This window comes from Petromyzon marinus, chromosome 28 (genome assembly GCF_048934315.1).
Source record: "Petromyzon marinus isolate PM22_M1 ecotype Great Lakes invasive population chromosome 28, UKy_Petmar_22M1.pri1.0, whole genome shotgun sequence".
NCBI lineage: Eukaryota > Metazoa > Chordata > Hyperoartia > Petromyzontiformes > Petromyzontidae > Petromyzon > Petromyzon marinus.
Window position 1 is genome coordinate 3,319,424 of NC_133694.1, and position 22,513 is coordinate 3,341,936.

Genomic DNA, 22,513 nt, shown 5'->3' on the forward strand with positions numbered 1-22,513 from the left:
GTCGTGGGTTCGACCCTGACCCTGACGCCTGTTGTATATGTGGAGTTTGCGGTGTCTCTCTCTCCGTGGTGAGATGTTAACTACCTCACCTGGTATACAGGAGGTCGTGGGTTCGACCCTGACCCTGACGCCTGCTGTATATGTGGAGTTTGCGGTGTCTCTCTCTCCGTCGTGAGATGTTAACTACCTCACCTGGTACACAGGAGGTCGTGGGTTCGACCCTGACCCTGACGCCTGCTGTATATGTCGAGTTTGCGGTGTCTCTATCTCCGTGGTGAGATGTTCACTACCTCGCCTGGTACACAGGAGGTCGTGGGTTCGACCTTGACCCTGACGCCTGCTGTATATGTGGAGTTTTCGGTGTGTCTCTCTCTCTCCGTGGTGAGATGTTAACTACCTCGCCTGGTATACAGGAGGTCGTGGGGATCGACCCTGACCCTGACCCCTGCTGTATATGTCGAGTTTGCGGTGTCTCTATCTCCGTGGTGAGATGTTAACTACCTCACCTTGTACAAAGGAGGTCGTGGGTTCGACCCTGACGCCTGCTGTATATGTGGAGTTTGCGGTGTCTCTCTCTCCGTGGTGACATGTTCACTACCTCACCTGGTACACAAGAGGTCGTGGGTTCGACCCTGACCCTGACGCCTGCTGTATATGTGAAGTTTGCGGTGTGTCTCTCTCTCTCCGTGGTGAGATGTTAACTACCTCACCTGGTACACAGGAGGTCGTGGGTTCGACCCTGACCCTGACGCCTGCTGTATATGTGGAGTTTGCGTGTCTCTCTCTCCGTGGTGAGATGTTAACTACCTCACCTGGTACACAGGAGGTCGTGGGTTCGACCCTGACCCTGACGTCTGCTGTATATGTGGAGTTTGCGGTGTCTCTCTCTCCATGGTGAGATGTTAACTACCTCACCTGGTACACAGGAGGTCGTGGGTTCGACCCTGACCCTGACGCCTGCTGTATATGTGGAGTTTGCGGTGTCTCTCTCTCCGTGGTGAGATGTTAACTACCTCGCCTGGTACACAGGAGGTCGTGGGTTCTATCCCGACTCTGACGCCTGCTGTATATGTGGAGTTTGCGTATCTCTCTCTCCGTGGTGAGATGTTCACTACCTCACCTGGTACACAGGAGGTCGTGGGTTCGACCTTGACTCTGACGCCTGCTGTATATGTGGAGTTTGCGGTGTCTCTCTCTCCGTGGTGAGATGTTCACTACCTCACCTGGTATACAGGAGGTCGTGGGTTCGGTCCCCGACCATGACACTGGTACATTTGGAGTTTGCGTGTTCTCCCCGTGGTCGCGTGGATTTTTCTCCGGGCCCTCCATTTTTTGCCTGCACATTTAGAAACACGCATTTAGAGTCTTTTTCTGCTGTACATTCCAACACGGTAAACCATTTTGTTGAATCATCAATTGTGGCCAGGTCGCTTCTGAAAAGGAGCTGTATATCTCAGTGGGCTTTACCTGGTAAAGTGAAAAATTGTTTATAGTTTTGGTTGCAACTCGTCAGTTGGGTGAAACACATTGCAAACATTGTCCCCTGACTGCGAATTGACTGCAATCTTTGCCTGTGAAATACAACGCCTTCGCGATGCACTTGCAGCCGTCATAACGGCAAGACTACCAAATATCCTCACGTTTTGGACATTTGATATTCATGCATGACTCCTGGTTCTTCCTGCTAAACATGCAACGTTGGGTCAACGTGGCAAGCGATTTGCATCGTTGGTCCAACGTTGCCTCAACGTTGGCCCAACGTTCCATTTTTACTGGGGTTTTTTTACGATAAGAGTTGTGTGGTAAATTAATCCCATAATCCGTGACATCTTTTCGTGGATAAATAGAGTCAATTTGCCGATAACATCATGGATAATGGAGTCTGTTATGTTTTTACGCCATGGATAAAGGGGAGTTCTACTGAATTACAATTAACAGCACTGATTTCTAAAGTATTTTGCTCAATTGTTTTTGATTTCTGCAGATAAATCTGAGTAATTTAATATATTATTGGTGGATAAAAACCTGATAAACCCACCGTCACATTGTTTTATTTTCGCGATAAACCTCCAACATTTTGGTATATATTTTTTATCGCGCTCCCCCCCCCCCCTTTGTAACTCTCAAAGCCATTTAATTACAACAATTTGCGTGGGACTTTGGGTCAATTCATCTTGACCTGTTTTAAATTGAAGCAATCAACAACGGAAATTTACATAGAGTGACTGGTTGGAGGGAGTGGGAGCAAGGGAGCGATTTAAGGGCAGACGGGAGCTTCAGAGCAGTGGCGGAGCTTGCTATCGAGTGTGCAGGCGGTGCAACTGCACCGGGGTACGCAGCCTGGACAGGCCCCAGGCACCGGCTACGAAGAGGGTGGATAGACAGTTGTACGGTGGTAGGGGATGGGGTGCCCAATTCATACCTTGAACCAAGACCAGTGCCAGATTATCCTCGTAGCAAAAGTAGCAAATGCTACGGGCTCCGCACTTTCAAGAGCCCCGCGCTAAATGCTTTCAAGCTATCAATTCCGGTTCAGTGATTCTGCACTTGCTCTATTACTATAGTACTATACTGCCTTCAACGTTTATGAACGACTGGGTGTTTAAGGTTAGCGATTTGTCGTATTATCTGGCTGTATAGCAAATACAAAATACAATTACTTTACTATGCAAGTTCAAAATTTGTGTTTTAATATTTGTGTTTTTTACTTAAGGCCCCTTTATAACATATGCTCATACAGGCCCCGCACTAGCTTAATCCGGCACTGACCAAGAACCATGGCAGCCTCGACACACCACTTGGTGGAGGCCGGAGGCTGTGACGTCCTCACCTTTCCCTGCAGACTCTAACAAACCGCCTCACCGCGTTTAAACCGCGCTCACGAAGAATTTCCCACGAGAGCATGCTGTGGCTACAGCTATCGCTGATCGGAGATGGAATAACTAAGCACGGAAGAAAATCAAACGTAGAACCCCCCCCCCCCCCCCTAACCTCCGCTTCCGCCTAACCGGTTAAAAAATCCGGTCGTATCGAGCGAGCAGAGGCAGTCGGTCGTAGGTGGTGAGTGATGCAGCTCACTATCACCAGGTCCCCCCGCAAGTCCGAGGAGTAGCTGGGTTTTGGCACTGACTGGATACGCAGGTTCGTGGCTGCTGTCGAGCTCACGGAAGGATGGCATCGGGGTTGCGTCCCAGCCCGTGCTTTCTCTCTCCGACACGATTTTTTTAAATGTCCAAAAGTATTTTATCATCAACAAGATGATTCATGTACACAAGGCAGAGGACATGAAAGGAGGTTGACACCAGCACAACCTACACATTACGGATTATAGTGCAATGGAAACCTGTCTAAACCGCATGTTTTAATCAACTCTACAACCCCCTGGTGTCTTCCTAAGCTCTGATAGCCCTATAGGAGAAGGGAAAAAAGGGATGGGTCGGGGGGAAATTGGGGGGGGGGGGGGGTGACTAAATGTCCTCATGAATGCTCTTTAAGAATCAATGCCCACTGGAGGGAGAGGTCATGAAGGGGTTCCATCTTTGGTGGTAAGCTGTCTCCCTGCCCCTTAATTTCGCACTTAGATAATACGATTTATTTATAGAGATCTATTAACCCTCCTTGAGTGCCAGCTGGCCCCCCTCACCGCTCCACGCCCCAGAAAAATAATCTGTTCTGGAGCCATCCGTCGGCTTTAGAAAGGGTTTGTTTCTTTAATGTTGTGAATCACTCGGCAATCTGTTTTGTGAGTTTTTATCCTGGTTGGGGGTTCAGTCACCCCATCAGTCCCTCCAGGGTAAATATAATAATGGATACTACCACTTTGTGCGAAAGTCAACAGTGGCTATCCACCATCGGAGCGAGAAATTTCCACCACTGGCTTGGGGCTGTAACCAGAATGTGAGCACCTTGCCCATGATCAACTGAGCAGGAAACTACTTTAGACTTTTTTTACACCCTAATATCTGCTCTGAAACCATCTATCTGATAAAAAAAAGTATTTTGTTTTACATTTGCCTCGTTTTTAAAAGACGCTTTTGGTTTAAATGGTCTGATAATTGGCTTTCATGCTGAGACCGTTTGATATGTATTTGTTTTTGGTATCAGGTTCCTAGTTAGTCTGGAGCGACATAACCGTACTAAATGTGTTTGCTTGATTTGTAGTGTGGTTGTCACTTTTGTGAGTTGGCTCTGCAATGTTCCAGAACTGTTTGGAAACTAAAGACTTAAATGCTGCTAAGCTGTTTCTCAGAACGGCTGTCTGCTACAAAACCTATCATCTGCACCGATGCATTATGTATGTCTTAACTTCAAGCTATAAACTAGAAATGTAAGAAAAAAGTTTTCTTTCCATTATATTATTCCTCATTAATTTTACATCATTTGTTGGGAAATGTTTTCAAATGAATTCCTTTTTTTATTGTTTGCCAGGTTATCATCATTCAGCTCTCAGGATGAAATGATGGCTCTGTGAATATAGTGGCACGTGTCACGTCAGCAGTTTGTCAGCCATCGTGGAACTAAGTTAATTTAGGTTTTCATTGCAGACAGGTTTATTTTCTGATGACTTATTTTTTTGTCTCTTTAGATCCGGCTTGAAACTTAGAGCACGACGTAATGGCGGGGTTTGTTTGCTCCTTTTGTTTTTATCCACGAGTGTTTTTTGTCTGTATTTATTTGAGTTCATTTCAGAAGTGAGAACGGGAGAGCGACGCGGCAACATCGCCCCCTACTGACAGACTGTACCCGTCTGTTAAACATAACGCCTTCTTGATAGCCCTGTGATGTAAGAATGGCGCAAATTACAAACGTATGAAGTGTTTTTAGAGCCATAAATTGAGCAGGAGGTTGGCTCATAGCTCTTGTCATAGACCATGCCAGGTCTCCCAACCATCAAGTCCGAAGTTAAAATCTTTGCCAGGGTTGACTGAACCCCATTATCATCATCAGCAGCAATAATCACTAATGCCTACAATAAATATATCCTGAATGTACCCGATTTTGTCTGCTCTTGGATGCGAAGCAGGATTGAACCTCAACAGGACATGGATAGGAAATGGCCTGTGAATACCAGACATTGTAACCTTCGGCTGCAAGGTGGTCAAGAGATGGCAGTCCAGCAATGGATTCTTGAATCTATCTGTGTGGAGCTTTGAGTGCTGTTCACTCTTGTGCGTGGATATTTTACAGGCAGTCTGGTTTATTCCCGTGTGAAACTAAATGCTCATTATACAGATATTTCCCCCCCCCCCAACATTTCAATACAGGACCTTCCTGGGTATATAAAGGACATCAACCATCACCTTCAATCACCATCATCGTCATTGTCACTTTATAATTGGTAACATTAGTAACGCTTGAGTGAGGCTGGAGGGGAAAAGAGCAGTGGCTATCTGACGAAAGACACGGCCATGTCATGAGAACACGGAGTTTCCACCACCCGTCTCAGAAGCACTACGTCTCGTTTGTGTTTGCTTGTTTGTTTCGCTCTTTTCCTTTGCTCTGCCAGATCTCTTATTGACTCCAGGGGTCAACGGGACGACGCCGTCGATGCCCTTCTAGACGGCGGGACTGCGCGACACATTTACAGCAATGGAGATAATGGCAATAATAATTTTACTGGGAAAATGTCCAAGGGAACGGTGACGCGGCAAAGCGCCGTTGTAATTTAACCTGTCGCCCCATGCTCACGGACGGGGTATATAAAACGATGATTTAAAATGCCACGTCAAGAGCCGCCATCGCTCCGAGGCCACCCGTTACGGTGAATGCGGTCGCCGAAGAGTAAACCCGCGGAATCGTTGGCGATTAATTCCCCCATCGACGGACGGACGAAATGTTACGTAACGCTTACCTAAACGCCGAATAGCTTAACGCGGATGGGATTCCTCGCCCCCCCCCCCCTCTCCCTGCACACCGCCCCAAACCCTAGCCCCCTCCCCCCCATCCCTGACCACTTTCCCCATCCTCTCCTTTGTTTCTAATCGTAATTGGATTCCAGGACACGATCTGCTTTAAAAAATGATCGCTTGCCACCCGGTGAAATATCACATTCTCAGCCAGGGAGATGAATTTCCTTGCTTCTACTTCCCAGCAGTGTCAAGGGGCTGTGTCACTGGCACTGAACAGACAGAGGTGGGGGAATGTGAATCGTTTCCTTCGGGTTAGCAGTGTGTGCACGGAAAGTGGGATTTTGACCACTCGCAATGGACAGGGGTGATATGCAATTCCTGTTTCTTTGCCTGCCATCGTTCTTCCTGCCATTCGTGTCGGGTCGTGGCCTGCCGCTCGGCAAGCGGTAATATCGTCGTGGAAGTTGGCGATGAAAATATTCTTCGATTTAGTCTCGTTATTTTATATATTTTTTCTATTTTTGTTAATAGTGACTGTGAGCAGACACAGATCATCAAGTGTGACCACTAAACCAGAGACCGGAGCGCGATTGGCCGTGATGAGATATAATTAACGAGTCTCTTTGAAGATGCAGACTGAGGTAATTTAGTAGCGTTATTAGTGCACCGAGGAATACAAATCATGGTAACTGGCTATTTGTGTGTAGAAATAGATTTAATGTGTTCACCGATTGGCTGACCTGATAATAATTGGGGAGGAGGGTGGGGGGAAATTGTGCCTTCCTCCCATCAATATTGAACAACTAAACATCCGACGGCTTTCGATGACAAGACGAAGAGAATGACGAAGTGAATTCCACAGCCTAAGACTTGACAACAATATAAAGGTTGTTGTTGACGAAGCCGGGAATAAAAAAAAACCATGATGACTAAATGAACACTGCTGCCAAAAGCCTCATGAAAGTGGAATTTCCCCTGCCATTCTCTTCCTCTCCCCCTTTCTCTCTTCAGTATAGCCGTAATTGGCCCATACTTGGCGAAGGTAAAAGCGTGGAACGTGGAGCGAACAGAATGGTGTCTCTGTGAATGCCGCTCCGTTGGTGTGCTGACTCAAAGACAAGTGTTATAAAGGACTACATGGTGTATCTTTTTGCTTGCATCTGTATTTAATGTTTCAATTGAGACTTTCTTCTTTAAAAGACGGATGCCAATAGTTCACGCTGGCGTGCACTTACAACGCTTGGAAAGCGACAGCAGGGCATTATGGGTCTCTCCCATGTTGCATTGCAGCGAAACGTTCTACATCTTCACGTGTTGTAACTTGCCACACGCACACTTGCGTCTGCGTATAGATATACGTGTAATAATGTCAGACGGCTGCTCTTGTGTATCCTGGCGGCCAAGAGAAGCCAGAGTAAAGGTGAAAGCAATCGGACGAGGAATCGGTTAATGTGGGAGAATTGATTACAACGGAAGAAGGGGCGAGGGACTGAGAGCTTGCAACAGTGTGGCAGCTGTTGTCATGGTGGCATCAAAACAAAACAAAATCAAGGACAATGGATTTTGCTCAACATGTTGCCTACGTTGTAGCAGCCATCAGGAAAGGCACGGTAACAAAGTTGCATGCCGCTTGTCAACGCAGGGAGCGCATCCACCCAGTTTCCTGAAATTAATCTATAAGTTTGTATGTAAAATATAACCAACTATTATTTAATCCTCGAAGCTTTCGTGAAACTTTTGTTTTGGTTCAACAGAATATTTCTAAATATTTTTAGCTGCGAATAATAAAAGAATGCTACCAGTTAAATAAAAAAATAAACTCATTTAGGAACCGCATTAAAGATCAAAGCAAATTCGTTCCTATTCTTGCCTCAGGCCTCTGCTTCACAAATGGGATTTCTTTTTGGTCTCCATAGCCAGTTTGCAGAAATATCAATTCTACACTCGTGAAATAGTTCTTAATTCAGGGAAATTAATAATATATTTTAAATATTAAATTATTTCTTTAAATTACACGTACATTTCTTTTCAATCTCCTTCCTCCTCTCGACCGTCAATACATGATTTCTGGAGGGCCTCGGACATGAACCGCATGAATGTCAAATCGATCCTGTTAAATTGCAAGAGCCAAAATAACTAGTATTGATTCGAGACGGGGGAGAGAGAGGAGGCGGCGGTCAGAGTCGGGGAGTACGCACGACAAGAGAAGTGCAGTGCTTTGAAAACAATGAAAAAAGAATAGGGGGCACGAATGAAACAAAACAAAAATATTATTCGTCGTGTCACGAGCGCTGTCGGGGAATGTCACGGTGAAGAGCTCTGCCGGTTCGCCGCCACGTTTAATAACGGGGAGCTGGCGACGAAAGTAATAGCCGGGCGGACACAGTTGGGCCTGCTGTGGCGGTGGGTCGTGCGGGCGCGCGTGGAATCGCACGCATGGAAGCAAAGTGAAAACGCTACCCGAGCTGTAAATTCGCTTCATCTGCACAGGATGCTTCCAGCCGCGAGAGAAACAAAGTTATACTGTATTTTTTTAAAAAAAATTCTAGCCGCAGAGCTTAGAGGAAGATTTGGCGTGTGTATCTCCCCCCCCCCGCCCCATTTTATTTTGTATTTAATAGCTGGTGGAAACTTCGTAAAAAATATATATTTACGATAGAAGTAATTAATAATTCTAGATTTGAAGTTTTCGTGACTGCAAGGATCCATACTCTTTGGTTATTTCGGTAAAGTCACGTATATGAAAAATAATAATAATGAAAATAATAAAATTTAGTTATTTTCATTTTATTATTTTCATTATTATTTTTATTTTTCATCTACGTGACTTTACCGAAAGAACCAAAGAGAAATAATTATTAGGCAATTCCCAGACGTTAATTCATTCGATTAATTATAATTAATTCGAATATGTTAATGTTTTGGGCGATGAGTATGTCTTTGCATGTGTGGATATTGAACTTCTTTCGCACTGTATGCAGCCAACCTTGCTAATCAGAGGTGCACGGGAAGGACAACAAACTAAACACAAAAAGATGTTCTAAAGAAATTCGTTTTCAATTTAGATTTCAAATTTCAAAGCTCCCCAGTGGCTTGAGTGCATGCATGTGGCTCGATCGGTCGTGTGGTGGGTAGCACTCTGCTACAAATCTGGCCACCTGAGTTCGATAGTTCGATAAATGCTCATGGTCAACACGAGTGGTAATTCTTTAAAATCAGACCTGGGATTCTTCGCAAAGGTTGGCTCAGCCTCAAGTGAGTAGCTGGTGCGGTGTGTAAACATTGCCACTAGGGAGACAAAGGCGGTCGGGCGTGGTGCTGGCCACCCAACCCGTCGTGTGCCGTTCCGGCGTTCAAAGGTGCTGATTAACAGCACTTGCCGCAAAAGTCTGTTCAGGCTATATGAGGGTATTTTTATTTGTGAAAATGGGAATCACAACTGGTGCATCTCGCAGTGGTCCCAGTCATTCAACTCATGGCACCTAGGTCTGTCCCGCTCCCTCCTGCCAGCGAGCCTTTTGACATTCCACATGCATCTCGAAGTGCACCTAGTCTGGCACAAGCACTGTGATGACATCACCACCACTTGGTGGCAAATGCCCAGCTGCTGTTGTTGTATAGTTTCAAGTTTATTTCATGTAACCAGGTAAGAAATCAAGAACCAAGATAGAGTCTCTGTTGCAAAATAGGGACCTGGGGCATTAGTCTGCCAGTAGGGCAGGAGAGACGATGATTGTTATTTTATAATCTCAGTTGATTAAATATGGCACATTGTGTGTGTGTACGCGCGTGCTTCGTGCGCACTTGTACGTGTTTGTCGCGTGAAACCCGGCAGGGCGAGGTGCTGTTCGACCCCGAGTTTGACGTGGTGCGGGAGCTCGCCCACCTCTGTCGTCTGTGCAAGGCGTTCGCTGCCAACGGACAGCTCGTCAAGCCAGGAGGGGCTCAGTGTCTGCCGTCAGGTGGGACCGCAGCGACAGCCACCACCACCGCCGTCATCGTCGTCGTCGTCGTTAGCCGTGGCCAATCAGCAGCGGCCAGGGACCGAAGTCATCAGCGCGAGCGTTAACCAAGCCCCCTGAAAAAATGACCTCCAATGCAATCCCTTGCAGGGAAGCAATTGACAGAAAACTTCCCGTTGGAATAAGTTATTATTATTAATCTGAATATAACGTGGTGATAAGAGTTGGGAAAAATAAATTCAGAGTACAAAATAATGGAGGAAATGTAATGAGATAAAAATGACCGATAAACCGTGTAATTTTCATTACATTACTAATTGCTTTTATGTATGTTGAACTTCTTTCACACCGTACGTAGCCAGCCGTGCTAATCAGAGTGGTGGTTCGCCAGGCAGCGGTGGTGGTCATGCACGTGCCCTGTAATCCAGCACTGTGGAGGCAAGGGTTGGTGGATCGCACAAATTTTGCCAAACTCCCTTCCCACGCCATAGCCTGGCCCACCATGAGGGGACGATACAGCAAGTGTGTACTAATATCACCTGCTCCTTCTGTGCGGGATAGAGCGTTGCCCCCTCGCGCGCATAGGTTTTCACCGGGTGCTGTGGTTTCCTCCCACGTGTACACACTTATTAATTGGCTGAAGCACCTAAATATATTTGTAAGAGGACTGTGGAGGGCTTGGGCAGTTTAACACATAGGCTTTCGCGACCACTATTATTCATAATAAAGGCTGTGTCGGGTGGTGGTGGGTTAACGACACGTTTGTATTTACTTGGCTAGTTATTGGTGCCTCTTCACCACCTGGGCTGCCGTCAAGCTTGTCCGTGGCTCCTCAGCGATTTGTGAGATGCTGTTTGCATGAACGAAGATGCTGTACGAAACTAAACATTTGTATTATTATTATTAAACACTAGGTGTGCAACTTAGATTCCACATTAAAAAAATGTAATGTAATTTAGATACCGCCCATCTCTGCCTGGCATGGCATAACCAAATCAGGACGGGACCAATTGACTAAATGACATGACCAAATTACCTGGAACGCATCCAATCTCGCCTGAGCTCGGGAGCTAAGCTGGGTTGACCTCGCGCAGTGCTTGGATGGGTGACCACCGAGCTTCTAAAAATATGTTTGCCATAGGGCTGCAGGACCGCGAAGTCAGCAGAGGGCAGTGCAACAAAATCCATTGTTTTACCTTAATTCTCCGATGCTTATGCTCCACACCTTCACCAACCCCGCGCTGGTGAAGTATGGCCATATGGTCTCGAGCGACCCGCACGACGTTTGATCTGGCAACGAGCGTCACGCTGTGATTGTTCACCAACTACCGCGGGGTGATGTTCACGCGGCGTTTGGCCAGTTTTGAAGAGCCCTATCGAACTTTTTTTTTAAAATCATCAGATTCAATAGAAACAGATTCTTGGCTCTCCTGTCAAAAGAAAAAAAATCATCCCCCCAAAAATATATCAGAATTAAACAATGATCTATCCGCTGTTGGATAAAAGCCTTTCAAAGTCTTCGCCATCTCCCATTCTACCTCTGCGGCGGTCATCCTGTCGGGCATTTGCTCTCTGTTTGGCTGTCACCCCATGGTAAGGCTCAAATACAGCCACCTCTGCGAGCGATGTGTCCTGTCGAAAGCCAATGTTTTACCCTCCTTTAACAGTCAACATGATGTCTAATCTGTTGGCTCTCATATCCATGTGCCTTGTTCCTGGCCTCTGGGTTTACTACGTACTATGCGAAATAAGTTCAACGTACATATACAGTAAACGAGCATGTGCCTCTGCACGCTTCACTAATCACTTTAATGTTTATTGTTCCGCTTTCCTTGTTAATGTTCATGTGTTTGATCCGTACGACCTTGATCAAAAACCTTATATACAACACGTGTAAAACAATTTATTCAAAACGTTATTTTGTCCATCTCCCGCACCTCCGATTGGCACGGTCGGCTACGTACGGTGCAAAACAAGCTCAACATTCACACATGTACGTCCATGTTGTCAATCCACGGGCTAGATGAAGGCTTTACTTCACCGTGCCGGTGAATGTTGGTTTAGTGAGCGGAGGCTCAGATACGGCTCACAACTCAATGTGAGCCTAAGCCCCGAAACCAACTCGGGTCGCCGGGTTCATTTGCACAGCGCGTCAGCCACTAGCGCCGCCGAGTTTTAACGTCGGGTCGCGCTTGAGATTATGCCAACAAACGAATTGACACTTCTCCTCCACGTGGTGATTCTCGGCGATGCGGCTTCGACGCCTTCATTGAAAGCAATGGAAGGCGCGATGCCGTGGAACATGCCCTCTGTCTCGTGGGCGTCGCGTGCAAGCGAGCCACGAGGGGGAAGGCTTGGGGGGGGGGGGGAGAGATCAAATGATTCCCAAGTCAATATTTTAACGTTGTCGGCAACGGGTGTGCTGTTGCCTTTTTTTTCGCGTACGGAGACGAAAAAAATCACTTTGGTCTTGACAGTCTGCCTCACAGCAGCTCGCTAGTGGCAGTGTTCTCATTACGCGGCGAGCGAGACATTCTTAATAAACACTAAAATGAGAAAATTTACCTCACCGCTTCTCTTCCAATTGACCACTAAATTATTTGCTTCACTGCAGCACATTAGCGCTAATTTTGATTCATGCTCGCACGTTATCAGTTTCAACGGCATGCGCGGTAACAATTCGTATAAGTTAATTTAACATTTTAATTGATTTTTTTTTCATTTGGCAGTGGGTCCACGCGTGGCCTGTGATACGGTAAACAAACTTCAGCACATTTTCAGAAGAAGAGAGATGTAAATGCGAAATAATTAGCAATTATTGAGCGCCGAGTTGTCGGTGGTTAAAAATTGCCACGGCGTTTGTACAACAAGAATAAAGAATAAGAAACGCAATTACCATGATGCATCTCATTCAGATAACTGCAGACGAGAGGGTGCTTACTTCCAATGTATGAATATGCTTTAGATGTTTACGTGGTCTAACTCAATGTTACACACAGAGAGTCAGTTTTACTTCGAGGCTGCGCTTTAATGATCCGCAATAACACTCTCTGAGAACTGAATTGGCTATAAACGTCCTGTACGAAGGAAAACGGCAAACGTGTGCCACCCTGGAATTGCCTGTTCGTGCCACTGCTGGCAGAAGGGCATCCACAGAGCTTCTGGTGTATCTCGCCGCCTCGTCCACACTGGCCAGGCACTTTGCCCAACCACACGGGGCCTGCTGATCGACCAATTGTGCTGCGCTTTTTCACACTGCGGGGTGGAAGAGAGAGGCGGTGGGGATTTACGAAAACTTGCCCCGTCGTTTCACACCCCCCCTGCAGCGGGGGACCGAACCGAACCGGCAATCTCTCGCTCGTGCGATGACCGTTGCACCGCTGCCGGAATTCCAGGCAGCGCAGGACCTTATTGAAATATATATTTAAAAAATGGCCTTTAAACTGGGTGGGGGGGGGGTGGGGGGGTGGTTCCTGGGCAAATGGTGGAACCACGTTTCTCTTGTTGATTTTTGGTCGTTTAAAGGACGATTGGCGGGAATAACGCCGAAAGCTCCCGACCGCGCGGAAGCACGCCGACGCGGGGTACGAACTCACCGACACTTTTTCGGATTTTCCCGCGCAGTTCCCAACTGACCGGCGGTCGGGAGAGCGGTGGGACGCCCGCGTGCATGTGCTTCACTGATTGCAAACCAATCAAAGGCGGAGATAATAGAAAAAAAAATAAAACAGCAGAGTTGGCAGGTATTTAAAAAAAACAAAAATGCGACGGTAATTAATCCCACGGAGAGCGGCGGGTCCGCACAGCCGCGGTGACATTTACCAACTCTCCCTTGACAAGCGCGAGGCAGCTTGCGACCCCCTCCTCCGCCTCATGCCAATGGCGATGTCGGCAACAATCTGAATATCCGTTCTGTTGTCCACAAACAATGGTGGTGGCTAGGCCCCCACTGGGGGGCCCCAGAACAAAAGTAACTTTGAGGCGGCGGGGGGGGGGGGGGTGGACCCTTTCAACAATGGGCAAGTTTCTTGAATTTCCTCCACCTCCGTCTGGCCATTAGTAATTCAGTATATATCGGTGCACGGCAGTCATCATCTGTAGTGGAGTCTAATGTTGGTACCGCCACCTCTCACAGCAATATTGCTTCCTTAATTCGATGCAGCGATCACTGTTCAACCTCATTCAAACGGATTCCTGCACATTAAAAACAAGTATAGCATTTTATGTTTGGATTGCCTGGGCCCTTGCCATAGAAATGTGGAATTTAAGACGTGAGCAAAGGGGTTGTTAACATAGACGAGCGTCGAGTTTTTCAAATATGTTTTTTTATTTGTTTACTGAGATTAGTAATAGTGCTTGTCCTCTGGAAGGGTTGATCCCTGTCATAAGAACGTGTAGTTGATACCCCTGGGTTCGGGCTGCAAATGGAGATGAACATCGCCCGACACGTATCGAGCGTAGGAAAATTGACTTTTGACCTTAATAGCTCTAACACCGTTTGTGACCTTTAGGGTTACCTTTAGTGAATGTGCATCGATAAACAATGGCGGGAATTGGCAGCCCCTTAAGTTGGTCACAGTGAAGGTGAACTGATAATCAATTGCAGCCGTAACGTCCTCTCCTCTGGACAGCGCTCTTCGATCCCGCTCACGCGCCCTCCATTCACGGCTTCCGCCTCTTGTGTTCCTGCAACCATTGGGGCAAAGCCGCCCTGTGGAGGTTGGGGGGGGTAGCCCACTATCAGCGGATGGTTCGGCGTTTGGCGAGATGTTATCTCCCTCGCCTGGTATGCAGGAAGTCGTGGGTACGATCCTGACGCCTGTATATTTGGAGTTTGCATGTCCCCCCCCCCCCCACCTCCCACGTGGTTATATGGATTTTACTCCGGTTTTTCCCTCCACGTTTAGAAACATGCGGTTTAGATTATTTGGATGCTATACATTTCCACGTGATAAGCCACTTCGTTGACCAATCATTTGTGGCCAGGTCGCTTCTGAAAAAGACCTACATAGCTCAGTGGGCCTAACCTGGTAAATACAATAGCTTTAGTTTTGGTTATTGCTCAGATTACGGAGCCGCGTGAAGTGATTACACAAAATATACACAACTATCAGTTCACCGAAATCGGCGCTGAGCCGACTGTCGATGTGATAACTTAATGATGCTGCGTTGGCAGCGGTGCGCAGCAGGGACTTTTAACAAAAAATTTCCACGCATTCGTCAAGAACAGTGTGGCCTTGACAACGTATATGTTTATTTTGTAAAGAGGCAGTGTTTATTGACTGATGCGTTGAGGTTCTTTGTGTATTTAAAGGCTCCTTCATCATTATAATCAGCATTTATGTCATCTTGTAGAAGGAAGATAACTGTGTACTATACAAATGTGTGTGTCTGTGTGTGTATGCGTGAGGAGCGGTGGTGTAGCGGTTCGCGCTACGAACCCGGCGACCCGAGTTCTATTCATGCTCACGGGAAAACACCGGTGACGGTTATCTTAACCGGTCCTGGACCTCCCCTAGGTCGACTCGGCCTCAAATGAGTACCTGGTGTGGTGTGCAAAACATCACCATTGGAGAGACAAAGGTGGCCGGGCGTGGTTTCTAGCCACCCACCCCCTCGTGAGCCGTGCCAGCCTTCATAGGTGCTCGCTAACCGCACTTGCCACAACAGCCTGTTAAGGCTATACGGGGGATCTTTGTCTAATTTAAAATAAAATGTTGGGCTTTTTAAGAAAGAAAAACCAAAGAAGCAAACATCAGCTGGCGGAACCCAGCGATATGGTTAAGAGGATACATGTAGGACCTATTCCTCTGTGATCTCCGGTCACAATAAAGAGAAAGGAAACCAAGACGGATCTAGGGCAATCAAACAAATTACAAGCTCTTTAAATAGGACCCAACATTAATTTTTTTTTGCAATATATGATCTCTGAGGGAAGTTTGCGAGTTCCCCCATCACCCACCCTTTGGACCACCACCATATAGAGCTAAGAAAGGGGACGTGAAGAAAGTGGAGGAAATGTACAGATCGTTACACATATGTTGTTGGGTTTCTCTAAGCCATATCTCAACATTTTGGAGGTGTCCGGACACCCCTGGCTCGAGAACCCCTTCCGTCTGCCACCCCCCCCCCCATGCCAACCAACGGCTCCTGTCTCACCCTCTCCCGCTCTCGCCCCACCTCGACCCTTGTACCGGGGGCAGGATTCAGCTTGTCCTCCGTGCTGCGCTTGATGAGCGCCGAGTGCCGCGACCTCCCCGAGCCACGGCTGCTGCCGGGGCAGCTGTCCCACGCGGCTCTCGGCTTCCGCGAGGGTCGAGTGGCCTGGCTATCGCTCGCCTTCGAATCGGTGAGACCTCCCGGGTCCCGCACACACACACACAGACACACGCAGAGAGCACCGCCTCGTCTCCCATAGCTCCCGTACGGTCATACCAAATGCTGCTCGTATGTACGTATGCACGTTGGATTTATTTTGCACCGTATGTAGCCAACCATGCTAATCGGAGGTGCAGGGGAACGACGACAAAAGAAACACAAAACGCTGTTCTCAATGAATTCGTTTTCAATCTAGATTTAAAAGTGCATAGCCCACAGTGGTTTCCTAATAATTGCTCCTGCTGCTCCTGCCCTTGTGGAACAATGGGACTGCGAGGGGTGGCTGGGTAAACTCCAAGGTTAAAGCACTGAGGCGGGACCACTGAGATGAGTGGTGTGGAGTGGTTTGCGTGGGTTCGCTACCGAACCCGGTATCTCAGCGATGCTAGCACAGGGCTCTGACTCGTGAGCTGAACAAGGCACTTTTGAAAAATATACTTTAAAAACCTTTGTTTCATTTTTTTATAACAGCTGCTGAAAACAGGCCCAAATCTCCAAAATTACAAGCGGCCAGCAACAAACAGCACCAGGTTGTAAATATACAAAGGTTAATATGTCTTTTGTATTCACCAACCTAAAACAAACTTGGGGAAATATACAGGAACATTTTTTAGGAGAAATTTTGTTCAGTGAGGACTCATTGCTCACATGGCATTGGAACCCAGGATCTCAGCAATCCTGGTTCAGCGCCCTGACTGCTGAGCCACCTGTGGTCACTTTCAAAAAAATATATGTATTTTAAAACCTTGCCTGGATTTGAACCAAGCTGCTTAACAGCACCGGCTTAGTGCTGCGGAACAGCGTAATCCCATTTGGTCCGCCTCAACACTCCCCATTAATGTTATAATGTCGAACAAGCCCTCGCTTACCGTGTTATTGTCCCATTACCATGTACCTTGGCCCAACCCGCGGCCATGTAGTACATTTCGTTTATTGATTTCTTCATTCTCTTACTATAAAGTGCCCCCGGCCCGCTTCTTTCCTTTTGTCGAGCAGTTCATTGTACACAAGGCACACGTGCACAACACATCAGGAAAGCTGCGCTTAACTCAGCTCACTTGGTACCGTTAATTAAGGACATCTCACTCTCTCCAGGAGATTTGCTCGTTAGTTTCGATGTAGTCTGCTTGTTTACCAAAGTTCCTGTGCCTGACACCATTGCAATCATTGAAGATTTTGTCCAACATTTACTGAATGCTGATGTACCAGCCCTGGTGATACGCTGCCTCACCAACACTTACTTCACCTGGAATGGAACATTCTATAAACAAGTTGAAGGTACCCAAATGGGTTCTCCCTTATCTCCAGTTGTCGCCAATGTTTTGATGAGACAGATGCCATCCAGGCATCCACTCTACGTCCGTCCTTGTGGAAGAGGTACGTAGATGACACGTTCGTCATCTGGCCACATGGCCGACCAGCTCTGAACCAATTCCTCAACCACATCAATTCCATACACCCAGCCATCAAATTCACCATGGAAGTGTAAAAGGATGGCAAGCTACCATTCTTTGATATTTTAATCGAAAAGAGACCAGATGGCTCAATGGGACACTGTCTACAGGAAAGCCACCCATACTGATGCCTAACTAAAACCTGACTCGCACCACCATCCTTCCCAGAAGAATTCCTTCATCAAAACTCTACACCATAGAGCTCGATGCATTTCTGACCATCATCACCCAGCCAGTGAACTGGAACATGTACACTAAGCTCTCAAGATGAATGGATATTCAGCTCCGCAATCCGTAACGCTATCACCCCAACCGTTGGGAAAGAACCATCTGAGGACCCAATCCAAACCATCACCTTGCCATACATAGCAGGGGTCACCAAAAGGATTTCCAAAATCATGAACAAACACAAAATCCAGGTTCGATTTAACACAGTACATAAATTGCGTGATCTGATCTCATCTGTGAAGGATGTTATCCCTGACATGCAATACCCCGGCGTCTATAAACTAAACTGTGTCTGCGGCAGTAGTTACTTTGGGGAAACTAAGCGACACGTCTCGTTCGTTGAACATAAGGCAGATCTGAAACATGGTAGGACCAACACCACGGCCGTGGCTGATCATTGTTTCAATGCGGTGGGCTCACACAAAATGTATTTCTCTAAGACGAAGGAACTTTGCAAACCCACTGGCTATCAACAAAGATTCGTTCATGAAGCCATCCATATATAAAGACACAGACACAATTTCAACCGAGAAGATGGGTACAAATTTAGCAATCATTAGAAGGACGTCATCAACCAGTTTAAGTCATAACTGGATGTGATGTTCCTTTCCTGCCACCTTCCGATGTCATTAGCAGGTTGAATTTCTCGCGCCAACGTGACCGCCTATGGACGCCGACCTCTGCATCACGGTGGCTCTGCGATCTCACATTAACATGCTAATCTCTCACATTAACACGCTAATCTCTCACATTAACATGCTAATCTCTCACATTAACATCACTAGCCCCGCCCACTTCGTTTATGACCCTAGGACTACACCCAATAAAACAGTCTGCATTCAGCAGCTTTTCTCCTCTTTCCTCCTGATGACGATCTCTTGTGTTGTGATCGAAACGTAGTTTTTGGTTATTTTCTTTGAACCATCTACGTGACTTTACCGAAAGACCCAAATATTAACGCTTCGGAGGTCCAAATGGTACTGTGCGCGAGCACGGCTAGCAGATGCCGCGCGGGGCTGTTGCGCAGGCATAAGGCCGGCGACGTTTTGTTTTTCTGTGTTCCGTGCTGCCGTGCAACGTGCTTTAATCCTCACTCCGCTTCGTTGGACTCCGCCCTCCCCAGCCACCAGCCCCAGCCGCTAGCCCGTTCCCTGCCCCACCAGCCCTACTAATGGATGCTGTGCTACCCCTCGCCAGTAATGGGCCTTAACGATGACAATTAGTGGGGCAGTTGCGTGCGTGTGTGCGCGCGTGTGAGAGTGCAACACTCTCAAATTCTTAAAAATAACCGGATGCCCTGTGCCGGAAAATTAGGCACTAATTTAATGTCCAGTGATGTGCAAAATATATGCAAACATTTTTTTCCAAGCCTCCCAGCGATTATGTTGATGGTACAGATAATGCTAATGTATATGTTGTTTCATCAGTCAGTTTAATTTAAAACTCCGAGTAATTGTTTTTATATTTTCCCAATTTTATTCCATTTTTCTATCAGTGTCACGCCACCAGATGTGCTTTCCATCCGGGTCCCTGCCAGAGCCGTTGCAACCCCTTCGTCGTGCTGTTGGAGAATGGCCCACAGCAGCAGATATCGCTAGGGCTCCCTCTGAGATGCATTCAAGTGACCTCTGGTCCACACAGACGAGGGGGGAGCACCACTGTGCCACCTGCTCCGCACACGCGACCAATATTCCTCGCATGACGGTCAAACTGATATTTAATTTTCAGAGCTGGATATTAGCCGACTTCAGTGCGGAACTAATTTTTTTTTAATGCGATGGATTTTTTTTGTGCACCTGTTAATAACAAAACATTTCTGGGCTTCGAAGTATATTGAACATTTTCACAAAGGGGAGACGCCCGATGTGACACGTGGAGCTCTGCGTTCAGCCCGTTGCCTGCGTGGGTTTTCAGCGGGATACCAGTTTTCATCTAGAGGCAAAAAAAGACTCAATATACTGTATATACATAAACAAGTATTGGCATGGTCATTAAATATGTATTAAATTTTAATACGATCCGTGGTGTTGTCGGGAGTTTTATTTACGTTATCTCTACAATTTAATTTGGTCTAAAATGTTTTTTTTGCCTATATCTGGTTTACATTTTAATGATAAACAACTTTTACAAACCTGGCACAGTGTTGAACATTGAGTGGAACACATTATGCCTGGTGCTATACAGCCTTGGGCTGCCCATACTGCTGTCCATATGGGCTGTGCTGTGCTGTCTGTATGAGCTTTGGTATTTCACTTGAGGCGAGGCTGACCCTTGGTGCAGGAACGTGCAATTAAAACATCTCCTTTATAAGAATTTCTAATGTGCTATGTATGCTCGAAGTATAAAGTCACGGGAAAAAATTAAAAGAATGCCATTATTTTTGGGAAACAAAATCTCACTATGATAAAAGTGTTAGCCGTAAGAAAATTATTGGGCAGACGGATGATACATTTAATGAACCTCTGGGGTCATTAAACCTTCCCTTTAAACCATGATTCTACTTTTACAGCTTGCGCCTGCAAAATAATATTCTGCCTTCCCTTTACCGTACGCGGCAGAAATTCTGCAGGCTAATAAAAACGGAGCACAGCCAAACGGGCCAATCAGAGCGCTCCTCTTCCTAATATCGTAGCTTTATAAGCAAAAGGTTAGCTTTAATGAGTTTCACCCTACCCCCGCGCCCCCCCCCCCCGCCCCCGCCGATGTGACTTACGAGTCCACCCAGGTTTGCCTTTTGGGGTCACCCCGGCAGGCGCGGTGGTGCCGTTCGTTCTTCTGCCCGAGCGCCAGGAGTGATAGGCGCGAGATTATCGGACGTAACGGGGTTGGCGGGCGCAAATGCCGCGGCCCGCGCACTTGACTCCTCCTCCTCTGCCGCCGCCGTCAGAGGCGCAAGCCCCGCACGTTTTCGGAGCGCGAGAGGCGCCACCGCCTCCCGTTTTGATTCGCAGCGGTGCCACTTCGGCGGGCGTTCGCACGGGCGGGCGAAGCGCACCCACGCATTTAATTCCGCGATTGAAGAGAGCTGGGTGTGGACCCGTCAGCGGGGTGTGTACGAACCGACAGTCACATCTGCACCGTCCGTCACCTCGCTCCGCCGGTCTCTGTGCTTTCCGAGCTGCTGGCTGGCTCACCCGACAACCTCTGCCACGCATCGATCATTGATTGCTGCGCCCCTCCAGCGTGTCGCACAGCCATCAGCAGGCCGCACAGAGTGAAACTTTCTGTACGGCCGACTGCTGCCCCATTGGGTGTCCCCTCGATGCTGTGGGCGATGCCAATTGAAACATCTGATGCGTCGTAGAGTGTGACCTGTAGGCCACTTTTCAGCCTGCCTGCCACTTTGTGCTTCCTTGCTCGGTGTTTGACAGACTCACACATTTTATTTTATTTTATACCGACGTGACTTTACCGAAAGAACCAAAGAGTATGGATTCCTGCAGTCACGAAAGCTTCAAATCAAGATTAGACTCACACCTTTATCTATGCATGAAATCCCTCACCGAGTCTTCGGGGGGTTGGGGGGGGGGGAGAGAAAGGTTTTGTGCTGCCGTGTGTTTGGTCAGTTCGTTGGTGGATATTTACGCGTATGAGATGGAAACTAGATGACTCGGAACGATCGACATTCAATACAGATTGTCCAGCAGCCTACATCTTCCCACCGTGGGCGCCACGGTGGTTGAGTGATGGTCGGTCGCCCGCCCGCCCGCCCGTGCCAGGTCACGTACCGCGGCGGCTCTGCCGTGGACTCGCTAGACGACTACGCCCGCTGGGAGGCGTTCCTGCAGCAGCAGCTGGCGAGCCTGCCCCCCGACTCGGTGCTCCGTCGAGGATTCCAAACCTGCCAGCACTGGAAGCAGGTGTTCACCGAGGTTCTGGGTAAGCGCCTACACCACACTGTGCTGGCAATCGCCTGACGATGATGCCAGCGAAACACCGGTGCGCTGAAGTGGTAATTAATTGGCAAGTTTATTTTTTTTTTCACGTGACACACCTTCCTGATTGGCTGTGTCGAGTGGAGGCGGGTTTTACGACACGTTTTAAGCGATCTAACCCAAAAATGTTTGCTCCTGCAGTATAAAAAAATATTCAGATTCTGATTACGAACTCTACTGTTGACTGTAGAGCGGCAGTGGTGGTACCGCTGCCCATGCTGAGCACAGCACCTGTTGCGAGCCCGTGATGAAAATCACACATTCCTATGATGGGGGCCGAATATATTCGTAAGGAGAATCACCGCTGACTCCCGGGGGCATGGTAGGCTGAGTCCACCCCCGAACTAGGATTTGAACATGAGTAATACCACCCCCCCCCACCCCTGCTATTTAAAGGATGCTGCCGTGGAGCAACGGTTAGCACGCTGGGCTTGAAATCCACAATTATGACATCAGTGTTCCTGATATCGCCATAATTGTCATCTTAAACTGCAGCCTGGAGTTTCCGTCAATAGGTGCTCAGTGGATAAAACATCGAGGCACGCGCCCCAGAAACCTCAAGTTCGATCGATTCCCACTCATGGCCAACATCGGTGACGAATGTCTGAACCGATCCTCTTGCGTCCCCCGAGGTTGACTGGGCCTTAAATTAGTAGCCGGCGCGGTGCGTAAAACACCACCGCTGGGGAGACGAGGGCGCCCGGTCG

The 22,513-nt window shown here is 47.6% G+C and overlaps 1 protein-coding gene across 2 annotated transcripts in view; it reads left to right on the forward strand.

The window, feature by feature from the left end:
* Positions 1–22,513, forward strand: part of DISP3 (dispatched RND transporter family member 3) — a 246,057-nt gene that overhangs the window by 197,663 nt on the left and 25,881 nt on the right. For both annotated transcript variants that reach the window (XM_076070260.1, XM_032961968.2), the window contains 3 exons: positions 9,685–9,811; positions 16,015–16,160; positions 21,591–21,750. In XM_076070260.1, the coding sequence (XP_075926375.1) occupies positions 9,685–9,811; positions 16,015–16,160; positions 21,591–21,750 (433 nt within the window). The remainder of the gene's footprint in view (positions 1–9,684; positions 9,812–16,014; positions 16,161–21,590; positions 21,751–22,513) is intronic.